The 15,133-nt window shown below is 40.4% G+C and overlaps 3 protein-coding genes across 3 annotated transcripts; all 3 read left to right on the top strand.

Moving 5' to 3' along the window:
* The first annotated feature begins 246 nt into the window (after positions 1–246).
* Positions 247–4,040, top strand: LOC101481960 (odorant receptor 131-2). The gene is made up of 4 exons (XM_004559030.3): positions 247–502; positions 1,345–1,408; positions 1,709–1,828; positions 2,906–4,040. Exons 2-4 carry the CDS (start codon positions 1,361–1,363, stop codon positions 3,719–3,721), a joined length of 984 nt encoding a protein of 327 aa, XP_004559087.2. The 5' UTR covers positions 247–502; positions 1,345–1,360; the 3' UTR covers positions 3,722–4,040.
* Positions 4,041–5,827: 1,787 nt separating this feature from the next.
* On the top strand, positions 5,828–9,443 carry LOC112434854 (odorant receptor 131-2-like). The gene is made up of 5 exons (XM_024802588.2): positions 5,828–5,890; positions 6,198–6,402; positions 7,002–7,140; positions 7,412–7,837; positions 8,966–9,443. The coding sequence occupies exons 2-5, from the start codon at positions 6,215–6,217 to the stop codon at positions 9,245–9,247; spliced, it is 1,035 nt and encodes a 344-aa protein (XP_024658356.2). The 5' UTR covers positions 5,828–5,890; positions 6,198–6,214; the 3' UTR covers positions 9,248–9,443.
* Positions 9,444–11,642: 2,199 nt separating this feature from the next.
* On the top strand, positions 11,643–13,166 carry LOC101470632 (odorant receptor 131-2). Its single transcript, XM_004559074.3, has 4 exons — positions 11,643–11,828; positions 12,011–12,151; positions 12,434–12,698; positions 12,777–13,166. Exons 1-4 carry the CDS (start codon positions 11,683–11,685, stop codon positions 13,164–13,166), a joined length of 942 nt encoding a protein of 313 aa, XP_004559131.3. The 5' UTR covers positions 11,643–11,682.
* Positions 13,167–15,133: the final 1,967 nt, after the last annotated feature.

Here is a 15,133-nt window from a genome sequence, read left to right as displayed (position 1 = left end):
GACTTGGCCTTTGTTGGGGGATTATACATGACTGGTCCCTTTACAGCAGGGGTGGGCAACTCCAGGCCTCGAGGGCCATGTCCTGCAGGTTTCAGATCTCACACTGGGTCAACACACCTGAATCAAATGATTAGTTTATTACCAGGCCTCAGGAGAACTTCAAGAAATGTTGAAGAGGTAATTTAACCATTTAAATCAGCTGTGTTGGATCAAGGACACATCTAAAGCCTGCAGGACACGGGCCTTGAGGCCTGGAGTTCCCCACCCCTGTTTTACAGTAAAAGCAATGAGTTGGTACAGCTGACAGAGATTAACATTTATTTTTCTGTTATTTTTTTAACCATTTGATTTTTTTTTCAAATCTCATATTTGAGACCATAGCAATCACAGCAGCACCATCACTGTCATCATCAGGAAGCTTTCCCTCCTGTGATAAACACTGAAACGCTTATAAAAGCTCCGCTCTCACACTGCCTGCCTTCTGTGTTTCACCTGCACTCAGGTAGGTCCTCATTAAAATCTCTGCAGTGTGAATTTGTTTGCATGGCAGCAGTTACTCTGTTCCTTTATTTATATGATTTAACTATATTCTATGTTTTATTATTATTCTATATTATATTCTAATTGAATGTTTTAAATATTATTTACCTAAATGTAAAATTTGAGGTCATTCACATGTAATGGAGTATTACTACTATTACTAATATTGCCATTCTAGAGGCAGCAACCCCAAGTTGCTCTGATTCATCCATCCAATTTGAATGTGTGTGAATGTTAGATAGAAAGTGTGTTTATGGGTAAATGAAGCAATTTGCATAAAGCCCTTTGAGTGCTCAGGTAGACATTTATTAACATTATATGGAATAAAACTGCACTAACTGAAATAAAACCACAATTTTATAACTTTGTGATGAAAAGGAAAGGGCATGGCAGTTTTTGTTTAATCAAATGTTTATTTAAACACAGACCCAGACCTAAATGAATCTGCTGTTAACATGTATGATATTATAGTTATAGAATAACTGAGAATGGTTTGAGTTTTGGCCGACGCTCATGTCAGACAGGTAATGGGGGAGATCAAAAAAAATCTGATCTGTTAAAGCATCAGCAGCTAAGACTAAAATACAGACTCAGAACAAAGTATGAAATTCATAATAATGTGGCAGTAAAATTGTAAAACTCACAGCTCCTTTATTTTAGGGGAAAGTGTCCACTTTTTAAATCGTGGTATGCAAGATTTTTTTTTTAACTGATTATTAAAATTATGATACTACTATTAATGTAGTTGTACTAGGATGAGTTATTTAAACAGGTATTGTGTTGTCTGCGTCCATCCTCCCTCAGGTCTCACATGTGAAGAATGAGCTCACTGCTGGGTCTCAGAGGCAACATGACCGTCCCTTATCAGGTTCAGTAAAGCAGCGCCAGTAAATAATTATATCAGTTAAAATATAAATCTATTTATATTTAAATAAAATCCTCATGTTGATTTACTTTATGGTGTAAACAAATTACTAAAACTTGAAAGTCTGCTCAGTAAAATGTACTTTTATCAAGGCTACAAGAGGAAAATTCAGTCCAGACACTATCACCCAAGTAAACAATGAAGATGTTGTTTGCTGTTATTCTCCGTTTCCTGTTTCACGTGTGTGCTAACAGACACCAGAAGCAGATAAACTGAATTTCTTGTCTCTCATTGCTGGATCAGCTGCTGCTCATCAGAGATACTTTCACCACAGCGTTTGTCAAGAACCTGATCGTGGTTCTGGTCTGGCTCACACTCAGTTACATCAACGGCACCTTGGTGGTCACGTTTTTTAGACACCAGGTAAACACACACACACACACACACACACACACACACACACACACACACACACACACACACACACACACACACACACACACAGCAGCTTATTTGTCACATATTATTATTTATCCTGTCATTTATAATTATTAATCCAAAACATGTTATTAATATGATATTTTAGTTGACTGGCCCTGCAGCGCCCACAGAACATACACGTCACACACATGTATGAACTGATAAATGTTTGTTTAGTGCATACTTACAGGAAATTACACAAAACAATTTAAAGATGTCATTATAAGGTCAACACATAGAGAAAAACAGTGACAAAAAAATAAGAAGAAAGTACCAAAACACACGTACAAAGCATGTTTGAAATATAGATATAGCAGAGATTTTGATATTTGATCTTGCTGTTTCAAGAGTGTGTGCTTCACTGCACTCCAGTAAGACACTGAAGGCATTTTGTACTAACAACAGCAGCAAAGACAAAGCTGACCGTGAGTGACATCAGGCACCTGTAAAGGTTTTTTTTTTCCATTCACTCCATATTTGATGATAAGGCCGGTATTATTTCTGCTGCTGAGTGAGTGATACAAAAATTTGGAGGGTTGTAAAAGTTTCTTATTGTTATTCGTCCTTAATGTGTCTAAAAACAGAGGACGTTTTATTTTTATGGAATTTAGAAAAAAGGAGTACATGAAACCGCAGCTAATAAAACTGTTTTTGAGGCAGTTTTCCCCCCCAAACTCTACTTACGCCCGTCACTCTTTTCTTTTCAGTCCATGGAGAAACAAAACTCTACAATAGTCTGAACAAAATCTCTATTGCTGTTAAGCACAGAGTCATTCTGCTTCCTCTCAGCTGCCTCTCTATAGAGGTCGCTGTGACTCTGTTCGTTGGGTAAACTTTTGTCCACAGCTGTGATTTAAAGCTGGAGTTCACGATTAATGTGCATGTCTGGAAATTTGCAGTGAGGTTTGAATGCATCAGATGCAGAAGTGATTCATGTGCCTCTACACCAAACTCACCGAGGAGTGTCACACAGAAGTATCACAGCACAGGACATTTCACTCCTTCTGTTTCCTCCTTCAGACCTTTCATGACGACCCTCGTTACATCCTCTTCATCCACATGGTGATCAACGATGCCATCCAGCTGACTGTCACCATCATGCTCTTCATCCTCAGCTACATCTTCTACAAGATTAACGTCGCCTTCTGCTGCTTCTTCATCCTGGTGGCAGTCTTCACCACCAGAAACACCCCTGTCAACTTAGCTGCCATGGCCATCGAGCGCTACATAGCCATATGCGAACCTCTGCGGTATACCCAAATCTGCACCGTGAGGAGGACCTACATCGTCATCGGGATGATTTGGTTTATCTGTGTGGCTCCTGATATTACAGATCTGTTTGTAACACTTGCAACCGAGTCTCTGAGCTTCTTTCATGAGTCGGTGTTCTGCTTGCGCCAGAATGTGTTCAAAGACCCGATCCTGGCGTACAAAAGGCAAGCCGTTGATATCATCTACTTCTCCTGTGTGTTTCTGATTCTGGTCGTCACCTACTTGAGGATCCTGTTTGCAGCCAGAGCCCTCTCCACAGATAAGACATCAGCCCAGAAGGCCAGGAACACCATCCTCCTCCACGGGGCCCAGCTGGCTATGTGCATGCTCTCCTACGTCTCTCCTAGCGTGGAGGTGGTCCTGCACATCATCTTCCCAGGTTGGATCCTCAAAATCAGATTTGCAAACTACCTGATCGTCTACATCCTGCCCCGTTTTCTGAGTCCAATCATCTACGGTGTCAGAGACAAGAAGTTCAGGGAGTACCTCAGGATGGACTTTCTGAGCAACAGATGCAGAAACAAAGTGAAGAAAGTAACGCCCGAGGACAAAGACCACTTATAGAGACTTGTATAGTGCTTGAAGAAAACCTTTAATTTGCAATGTTTTAATGTGAAAAATAAATACATAAAAATGTATTTTATGTTGACAATCCTGGCAAGTGCAAATATCTAATTTCATGTGGTCTGAATGTGTGAATGTCTCAGAGATTAAGGAGAAAACAAACTGTTCAAAGGAGCGAATGCTTATTGGGGAGACCACGTCCCAACAAATTAAATCAGGGATTAAAAAAAACTCATTTGTGTGGGAGAATAAAGGACAGATTACCCAAGACCATAAAAAATGTTTTTATGGTTTGATATGAAGCACTGACTTTTTCTGTGTTAGCAACAGTTCAGACTCTTTTCTGTTTTTTCAGCTGCAGTTTGGACTCCAGTACAGACGCCTCAAAGAGGTCAGCACATTTCTTTTTCCGCTACACTTTTCGTAAGAGTTGTGTTCACTTTCATTAAGCCAAACCATTTTAAATGTGGCACCGATCTTCAGTGACAGAGATAAACTCCAAACCCAGCATGCAGAGGAAGCACATAGACTAATTTATCCTTCAGGATACTGTTGACACTGCTACACCGAGCAGCACCTCTCCCACATGTACAGTCTCAATGGAAAAAAGCTCCACCTTGTGGCAAAATCTATTCTCTGCTGTAAAACCTACTGAATGAAAACATTCTGAGTTTATTGATGTCCCGGTTTATATTTATTTTACAGAGAAAGGCTGCGTAACATGTTGAAATCTGTGTTTCTCGCAGCAGGTTTCCCGGGGTCATCCTGGTGTACTAACACCTGCCCAGGTTTACTTGATAACCAATGTTGGCCTTTTTCTAATCCTTCGCTAAGACTCGCAGTGAGCAGGAAGTCAGTCAAGCAAAATAATGTTGCTGATTATATTTCTAACACAAATCCAGCTCACCACCGTCTCACGGACTGAAACTGCAGAATGGGACACTGAATGAAATCAAATGCAGCCTGAAGGAAAAGCAAGATCAAAACCATCTGATAAAACCTTTAAAAAAAGTTTCAGCTGACCTCAAAATCTGCTTTTTTAATACAAAAAATTATTTTACCCTCAGATTATGAAAATTAAAACTAGAGCTACGTGCTTTTGAAGTCACATCATTTTTGACTCCTCATCACAGGAGATATCAAAATGAATGAAAATATAATAGAGTCAATTATTCTAAAACCAAAATCTTATTTTTGTTGAGCAACAATTTATATGTATCCCACTTTGAGCATTAATGTCATAGAATATATCCAGATAAACCCACTTCATGACTATGATGAGGAATACAAAAACAAGCTTTGGTACTCTGGATGTTTTATTTGGGGGTTTTTTTTATCATTAATCTCTGGAGTAAAGCTCAAAATGTTAATTTTCAGTGAAGCTTTTAAGGGTTGTATCATGATGTAGGTTAAATGATCGAAATGAAAGGTCTCGATTTAATCTGCATTTGGACCCAGACATGATTTCTTTTTGTGACAAAATAATTTCCAGCATTTCCATCTTGGTGTGGTTTTTTCTGACTTTATGGTCTTCAGCAGCTTTGGACATGGATATAATGTCTTTACATTAAACACAGCAACATGTTGTAATTGCCTGGCTGCATGACAACAGTGATGTCCTGACGTTTGCACCACTCAAAGCTCCAGTTTTGAAATTAGTAATCTGACATCATCCTGTAGAGGACGGATCATATTTAAGGGGCTTATCAGAGCCAGCAGGCCCAGTCAGGGAGTCAGCAGGTGAGAGGCTCTGACATCTGTCTGTTTAATGTCTTTGCACATCACTCTAGCCTGTGATTGCCATCTCTTGCTATCAAAGCTTCAGGATACATTAATGCAATATTTTAAATATGAATATTTCCTATTTTGTTGGTTTGTAAAGGCTGAAAGTTGTAAAAAGGTTTTTCTTCTGTTCATTTGTATATTTTCTCTGATGATATTAACATATAAAATGTGAATGTTGATGTATCGGCAGTGAAACAGAATAATTTTTTAATCTAATCATCTCTCTTTTCTTAGTGTGTGCATATGAACATAGTTTATGTTGTGTTTGAGTTACTCACAAAAACAATGTTCCTGCACTCCTAAATGTTTTGTTTGTTTTTTAGAAGAGAGAATAGAATTAGAAATGACCTCTGACCTTACTGTAAAGAGCAGATCTGTGCACAGGTGTGTGAAGGCTAACATGTTTCTATCCTCATTATTCTAAAATGTTATTATAGTGTTACCTTTTTCACTATAATACTTGTGCTAATAATAATAATAATAATAATAATAATAATAATAATAATAATAATAATAATAATAAAACATATCCATACCATGTACTTTAACATATTCCAGAAATGTGTCTTTTTTTTTTACTATTGATCAAAGATTTATCATTAATTAAAGATGCAGTGTGTAATTAATAATTGAAGAAGTTCATTAGTATAACTGTTGTATAATTGTAGGTTTTATTTCTTTGCTCCTTCAGACAGTGAGAAGGAGGAGATGCTGGTCATGAACTCCACCTCCACTGGGCCTCTGGACCCACTGGTGTCAAACACCACCTCTGTCCAGACACAAGGTGTTAAGGAGAGCTTCTCAAGCATTCTGACCAAGAACATAGTGGCCATGCTGGTGTGGCTGGTCCTCAGTATCATCAATGGCAGCATGGTGCACACCTTCCAACGACACAGGTACTCAGAGCCTCAGGGATACACAAAAACGTATTAGAGGACAGCAAAACTCCCAAAGGTTACATTCTTCTGCCTTCTTCCATATTAAAATGTTTTTATTAAGAAAAGATGCACATGAGAAGTCAGATGTTGGACACATTTAACCTTTGAGTCTCGAGTATAATGCTGCATGAAAAGTCTGTTTGATATTATTTACTGTGGTATAAAAGTAATGTGGTGAATTCATATATAGGGACTCTTGCAAGCTCTACCGAGGAAGCACCCTCACCTCAAATGAGGCATTTTCAGCACTGAGAATACATCCAGAGGTGACCCTTCGAACTTGTGTCCAACACACGAGTAAGGGCGAATTCAGTCCAGAGCTCTTATGTGAAAACAGCTTTAGACTTCGCTGCATTAGTCCAGTTTAATCTCCAGTTTAGCAATAAAAAGCCTAAACTGGTTTGAAAAGAGAAAAGGAAGAGACATTTCCTGCAAAATGTTCAAAAATAAGCAGATGAATCCAAAGTAGGAAAACTTGCATGTGATGATATGGTATACACACAAACATAAACCACAGCATCTGTCTCTCAGCTCTCAGCTCTTTGTTCTGACCCTAGTCTCTTCTACGAGAACCCGCGATACATCATGTTCATCTCCATGGTGATCAATGATGCTCTGCAGCTAACCCTGGTGACAGCTCTCTATGTGATCAGCTACATCTTCAGGAAGATCCATGCCTCTGTTTGCTGCCTTCTGGTAAATCACAGCAGCATCAGTCAAGCCCATCACATATGTTTTGCATGTCATGTCATCCTTCTATGGGATCCTGACTACAGACCATCTAACGTAAACAGAGGAAAGGAAAACAGTGCTGCATCTTCACAGGATCAGTATGAATACTGTTATTATTGATTTATAATCCACAACAGGTAGTAAAGAAGAATATAACTCTGTGATCTACAAATTAACTACTATACACAGTTGTTAACCTTTGTGCTCTCCCTCCACCCTCCTCTCCCATCCTTAGATCATGACAGCGGTCCTCACCACTCGCTCCACCCCTCTCATCCTGGCCGGCATGGCCGTGGAGCGCTACATCTCCATCTGTTTCCCTCTGCACTACAGCCAGATGTGTAACATCCCTCGCACTCTCCTCCTCATCTGCGTTATCGTCATCCTCACCATCACCCCGCCCATCTCCGACCTCCTCATCACGATCGTCAAGGAGCCTCCGAGTTTCTTCCACACCAAGATTTTTTGTGACCACTCACTTCTTTTTCGTGACCAGTCCATTTACTACAAGAACTGTGTGTTTGACGGGACTTACCTCTCCTTTGTGGCCCTTGCGCTGCTCTACACCTACTGTAAGATCATGCTGGCAGCGCAGGCTGTCTCAACAAGCCTCGTCTCTGTGAAGAGAGCCAGGAACACCGTGCTGCTTCATGGGGTGCAGGTGGGTGTCACACCATGAAAAAGCATTTATGAATTGACACCATTCACCAAACATTATCATCTGCCTTTATCACTAGTTCCCCCTTAAATGTTCAAAGATGGTGTGATGAAGAGCAACGAGATTTTTAAACCGTTTACTTAATTCTATCTTGAATTTAAAAAAAAAATTCCCAAAACAACAAACAAGTAGGAGGTGGAGACAGAGTGTGGAAGGTGCCATTTTTAAAAAACTGAGACTGTTGTATAATTGCTCCAATTATCAGGGTACTGCTCAGTTTACTGGGGACAGTTTGTTTCTGGCTGATGGGAAGGAGGCTCTGCCCTTAAATCCATGACGAGCAATGCAGATTTCAAACAGGCCATGGAACAGTAGAGCTGATCTTCACCTTTGTGGGACTTTTGGAGGCATCGTGGGAGTTTGACCGTCCAGTCTACATTGTTTTGTAGATTTGGAGAAGGGTTACAGCCGAGTTCCCCAGAGCCACCAGTCTGGTGTACTGCGAAAATTCATCGGTCTGAGAACCTGATTTTATTCATGAGTGATGGGAAGGTGGAGAGTGAGTTGGACAGGTGGACTGGAACAGCATCAGCAGCAATGTGGGCATTGGAACAGATTTTGATTTATTAGTCCATCTACATTATAACCCTCAGCTATGGCAATGAAATCTGAGTAAGGTCATGAATACAAGCAGCTGAAATGAGTTTGCTTCATATGGGTGCATGGGCTTAGCCTTAGAGATGGAGTGAGGAGCTTAAAGATCTGGAAGGATGTTGGAGTAGAGCTGCTGCTCCTCCATGTTGCATGCTCTTTACAGTAAGGTCAGTTGATGTGGTTCAGGCAGTTGGCCTCCTGGGAATCTGAACTGGAACACCATGTCTTGGCTGTCCTGGAAACACCTTCCAGCTGGAGCTGGAACGTGTGGCTGTGGAGAAGAATCTGGAAGACCCGGCTTTGCCCGCTGCCGGTGCAACCAGCAACCTACAAAGAAGCCAGTTTTGCCTCTTTGTCCTTTTTTGTCCCTATTGTTACTTTTACCACATCCCCTGAACAGTTAAAGGAACATATATCTGAAAATATCTGAGTCCAGAGGCATAAATCAGCTTTATCTACACTCTGTTTTTGTTTCAGCTGCTGCTGTGCATGCTCGCCTTTGTGGTTCCCTCCCTTCAGGCGGCTCTGATCTCTCTCTTCCCTCAGCTGAGCCTGGAGATTCGATACATCTTCTTCCTGCTTGTCTACATCATCCCTCGCTTCCTGAGCCCCATGATCTATGGCTTTCGTGATGAGCAGTTCAGGAAGTACTGGACCCGATACCTTTCCTGTCACGAACACAGCGTGACTCTGCTCAGGCTGGCGTCACAGAAAATGAACCCTCAGGTGAAACAATCAGGGAACCTCAGCTCAACCTGACCACAGTCTGCTGCACACAAACAGCCCACTGTGTGATCATTGTTTCACCTGTTTGTCATGCATTCATGGATGGATAGATTTAAATAACATCTATAATAATTAAAGCTCAAAGTGCATGGGCTGATGTGCAGATTAATACATTTCCAGTGAAATCTGTATTTTTTTGTCATCCATGTGTGTTTCTGAATCAAAGCGCGACCGAAACACTGTGAAATTTGTCTATAAAAACTTTTAAACAAATCATAAAGGTAGTTGTGATGTTTTATTCTTGTACAACTAATCCTGAATAAAATAATGCTTTAAGTATCTAAAAGGGCAATCATTTAAAAATATATATGTAATTAACTGCAAAACCATTTTTATATGAATAAAGTTTATATAATTGTGTCGGAACACAAATCAACTGTCAGAGGTCAAAGCAAGAATACTTGTTTTGTTTTAAAGTGAGTGACCCTAAAATTAACCACAGTGATGTCAGCAGTACTGAGCAGATCAGCATCATTCCTAAAACACCAGGTATCAGCTGTTCTCGTGCAGAGGAACTGGACGAAACAGGTCATTTCCTAATATAGCAGAAGCTGGTAGAGCACGAGGCGTAACATGCCGACGTTTTGTCACGTCCCGCGGCGTTCCTGAGGAACACCAAAGGAGACCTTCGGCGTTCTTATGGTACGTGGCGGGTTATGGCTGAAATCCAGTGCAATGACGCTCCCTCGGTAATAGCCCTGTATTCCAGCCCTAAACCTAACCTTATTCCTGATCTTAACCAGGGCTTTAATGACGTTAAATAGCGTGTTTCTAAGCGATTTGAAGAAAAAGAGCAAACATGTAGATTCAGTCCAGACAGTTCTCATTTTTCCGAGGTCGTCATTTCGGAACGTGGTGGGTAGCCGGAAACTTAATATGTTGACGATTTGTCACCTAGCGTAAAATGTTACGCTTTGGGAGTGAGAACGTGTTGAACACAACAAACACATAAACTGCAGGAGGTGCTTATACCTGCCCTAACCCTCACCAGCTGCAGTTAGTAATCTCTCTTCCACAGCATGTCTGTTTTCCTTCTCTCACCTCATCTGGTCGCAGCAGATGGCCCCGCCCCTCCCTGAGTCTTGTTCTTTTGGAGCTTTTTTCCTGTTAAAAGAGAGTTTTTCCTTCCCACTGTCGCCAAAGCGTTTGCTCACAGGGTGTGGGTTTTCTGAATTGTAAATACCTGATCATGCTGTTTGAATAAAACCTCATTTAGATCTCTCATAATATTCTTGCACAAGATTTCTGATAAACAAACTCACAGTTCACAACTACACACAGTTTTCAAAACGTAAATGATAATCCACCCTCTGGCCTGCAGCTCCCCACCTCTCCGGGATCATCTCACATCACTACGGCAGCGAAATCTATATAACCACACGTCTTCCTGTTCCTCTCACTTCTCACACGCAGCTGCACAGCCTGTTACATCAGCACAGGCCAGAACGGTGTCGTGTTGAAGTAAGTCGTTTTTGCTTAAAGACTTAAGAGTAGGAAGAAGTAACTTACATCTGCTGTTTGCTGTCTTTTAATGCTGAAGTTTTGAATTTTTTTGTGAAAACATATGAATGGTGATCATTTTAAGAATAATGAACAAATACCAACAAGTTTTTGGACTTTAGAGATGAAGTGGTGTTTATGGCAGGATATTTAAAAATTTTCAGGGCATCTGAAACTGCAGAGTGACTAAAAAGTGCTTATTACTCTTCTTGTTTCACTTATTTTCAGTCCAGTCCTTGAACCTAACGATTTCAGAGAAAGCTTTTGTTCTTTTCTTAAGCATCATGACACTGACCTATGAATTGTTCACGCATTATATAAAAAATCCTAACTCAAGTGATGAACCAGTGTTGTGTCTGTGCACAACAGACTTTAGACACTAGGACTTGAATGAAAATAGAAACATGAATCCAAATGTCACATTTTTAGTCCAGTTTGTCATCAGGATCTATCACCATCAGTGTGGAGGACAATAAAGGCGGTCGTGATAAATATTGACTTATACAGTCATAATGTACTTCCATTGTCTCATTGTTTTTTACATGTTTTGTTTTTGGTGGCTGGCAGTGATATTTCAGCAAAATTCACCAAACTACATCTTATTAACATGTAACACAATGTTTGTTTTGATTTTTCTTTTGTCTGTTTTTCTTAAAATGAAATTCTTCCTTTTGTCATTTCTTTTAGTTTCATTCAAATCATGATTCTTGTTCATGATTTGAAAAAGAATCATGAACAACAGAATCAAGTTTCTGTTAGAAACATGTTTTATTTGTCTCAGTGGTTGCAATGAATGAAAAACACCACTTGAACCTTGTGCTATATGTGGAGTTGTTTCTCTGAGTTTCATCTTTCGTTCTGTTTTAGGTGAGTTCGGTTTGTCGTGTCCGAGCAGGACGAGGTGTGACATGAACACAACCAAACGCCAGGACAGCTTCAATGACGCCTTCACAAAGAACTTTGTCTCCTTTGCTCTCGGCTTCATCATCAACTACATTAATGGGATGTTTGTCTATACCTATTTTAAGAGTGTTGTCTTCCAGCAAGACCCCAGGTGTATCATTTCCTTCTACAAGATTTCTAGCACATCAATTTCAATAATAAATCAAAGAAAACTGAGAGCAGGATGAAGTTTGTTATTATAATTTGATATTTCTGCTACCTAACATTGGGACTGTTTTTTGCATCTGTTGCCTCGTTTTGCTCTTTGGTCCTCTCCTGCCCCGTCTCCTGCAGGTACGTGCTTTACATCCACCTGGTCATCAATGACATGATTATGCTGACAGTTACTGTGATGCTGCAGATCCTCACCTACACCACCCCCCTGAGCTTTGCTCCCTGCTGTGTCATGCTGCTCATCTCAGTGACAGCCAACAAGTAAGTATCTGTGCGAGAGACAGTATAACAGTTTGTACATAGCCACTGACCATATTATTAGGTACACCTGAAAACTGTTAACATACATGAAGCGTGGGTGACAAAATATTCACTACGCTTTTAAATGAAATGCAGTATTCTGCTATTATTTGTTCAATTAAAGTGGACAGTCAATGTGCACTTTAAGACAGTCTGAGCTGTACTCAGACTGTAGGGAGAAAGAGAGAATCACAGACGTCATGAGCAAATATAAACCTGTGTGTTCTAACTGTCTTCATGCAGGAACAGTCCTCTGAATCTGGCCGGCATGGCGGTTGAACGCTACATTGCTGTTTGCCGGCCTCTCCATCACTCTCAGCTCTGCACGGTGCAGCGAGCGTACGCTCTGATCGCACTGATCTGGGCTGTCTCCTTCATCCCCTCCATCTCAGATGTCATCATCCTCCTCCTCGTCCAGCCCCTCTCTGTCTTCACGAAGAACGTCATCTGTTACCCCTCCTTTGTGTACAACACACCGTACCATGAGACACAAAGTCTGGTCATCCAGGTGACATGTTCGTTTTCTACGTTTATGGCTCAGTTTAAATGATTGGTGGATCAAATCAACTTGAATTCTCTCCCTCAGGTCCTCCTGTTTTCTTTTGTCTTCCTCACTTTGATCGTCACCTACATGAAGGTCCTCTGTGCTGCTCGGGCAGTTTCTTCTTCTAACCAGGCCTCTGCTAAAAATGCTCACAACACTATCCTGCTGCATGGAGTCCAGCTCCTCATCTGCATGCTGTCATACATTTCTCCCTTCATCAACCTCATTTTAGTCACAGCCTGGCCCCATAAGAGGACCATAATCCTATTCACCACCTTTCTGTTCACCAACCTGCTTCCACGTCTGCTCAGTCCACTCATCTATGGTGCCAGAGACCAGAAGCTCAGCAGCCACTTCAGGGTTCACTTTGGCTGTAAAGGTTTTAAATCTAGAGGGAAGAGCAGGAAGTGCAGGGTGCCTGAGAAGCACTGACTCTAAACACACGCTATACCTAAAAAAAGTGTGGTTTGACCTGATTTATCCAGTGAGCACAGACGTTGATTTTGGTCTGAATCAGGTTTGTCCAACTCCAGGCCTCGAGGGCCGGGTCCTGCAGGTTTTAGATCTCACCCTGGGTCAACGCACCTGATTCAAATGATTAGTTCATTACCAGGCCTCTGGAGAACTTCAAGACATGTTGGGGAGGTGATTTAGCAATTTCAATCAGCTGTGATGGATCAAGGACACATCTAAAACCTGCAGGACACCGGCCCTCGAGGCCTGGAGTCGGACACCTCTGGTCTAAATGAAGCAAATTAATTGACCTTATGCACATTTTTATGTAGGTGCAGTCAGAAGAGTTTGTGGCTAAAACTTGCCTACAGTATAGATTTGTACATGTACCCTGTCAGGCACACAGCCCTGTCAGCTCTGGCTGCAAATGCAGAAGCCCCACTTGCTAATGAAACATTCTGATTAAGAGGGGCAGCCAATCAGAAGAAAGAAAGCGGGATGAGACAAATGATGAACTGAGTGTAGGGTAGGATTTGTTTTGAACTTTGACTCATGTGAAGTTGCTCAAGTGGAGTCTGTGATTAACAGTGTGGTGATAGAAGCATTACAGCAGGTTAGGTGTTCCAGTTATCAGAGAAGATGACAGAATTTCTTATTGCACCGCACGTAAAATTCTGAAAAATGTTTATGAACAAAATAAAAAAGAGAAGCAAAGACGTCCATCGACCCAGACTGAGCTGTAAAACTTCATCATGCACACTAGATGGAGCCCTCATCACAGACATGCAGGAGCTTTCCAACATGGAATGCTTACTGTACAGACTCGCTGTGAGAGATAAGACTTCTGTTTTATTTACTAGCTAAATGTAATTTTTGATTTGAAAATTTCCCTTTGATTGCCTAAATATTGAAATAATGTACTACTCATATACCCTTACAAAGCAAAAATAAAGAACACTCAATGAACAGGTCAATAACGTTCATAATAAAGTGTAATAGTAATAATGATGTGTACTTAAGGTATGGACAGGAAGGTTACCTTTTCACAAATGTTTAAATTATGAAACTGAGTGAAATATCTGTTGTTACAAAACACAATTTTTCCAGTCTGGTATGTTAAAAACCCAGGTCTGCACACACTGCGCTTATTATTTCTCAGGAATGTGTTTTTCCCATGTTTCCTCATAAAAAAAATTTGTGTAATAAAAAGGTAAACAGAACATTTAAAAATATATGAGAAAAAATATAAAAGGAAAGAAGTATGACCCATTATCTCAATGAAATGCTCATTTCTGTATTATAACTCCAGCGTGCAGCAGATCAGTGACATAAAAAGATTGTAGATGTGCAAATGATGAGAACACTTTGTGAACTGGACAGTTTTGCTGAATATTTGAATCAATTTGGAATCTTACTGAATGTCATCATGACTCATATTCCAAATTTCTGTGTGTCACAGCTTGTGCAGAATAAACCTTTGTAATGGTTTACGGCACTCGAATAAACAAATGAACAAATACATCTATTTATAAATATATTATGAAATCAATAGAGACTCATGCTCACATGCTGAGATTATGAGGTTGTCAAATGTAGGTAAAGAAACTGATACAAAATGAGCTAAAATTAGTCAAATTCACAAATCAGGATAGCGAGATGATGCAGGAAGGAGGAGAAGAAGCTCAAGATCACATGTGGGAAAAAAAGCTGTGGAAAAGATGTAAGTGGACATATAAGCCTGTTACACTGTGGGCCACACACAGCGCACTTTGGTTCAGACCTAAAACAAATCAGTTTTCTGTCAGTATAAAGAAGCTACACATTTAATCCCTGAGATATCTTAATGTAAGAAAAAAGTCCAACTAGGAAACTTACTCTCAGTTTTTCTGCACAACAAAGAAATGTTGCTACAGCAGATAAGAGACATCTGTCAGCACATCACTTTG

This window comes from Maylandia zebra, linkage group LG5 (genome assembly GCF_041146795.1).
Source record: "Maylandia zebra isolate NMK-2024a linkage group LG5, Mzebra_GT3a, whole genome shotgun sequence".
Classification (NCBI taxonomy): domain Eukaryota; kingdom Metazoa; phylum Chordata; class Actinopteri; order Cichliformes; family Cichlidae; genus Maylandia; species Maylandia zebra.
Note: the sequence above shows the minus strand (reverse complement) of the source record. Positions and strands in the feature narration are given on the sequence as shown.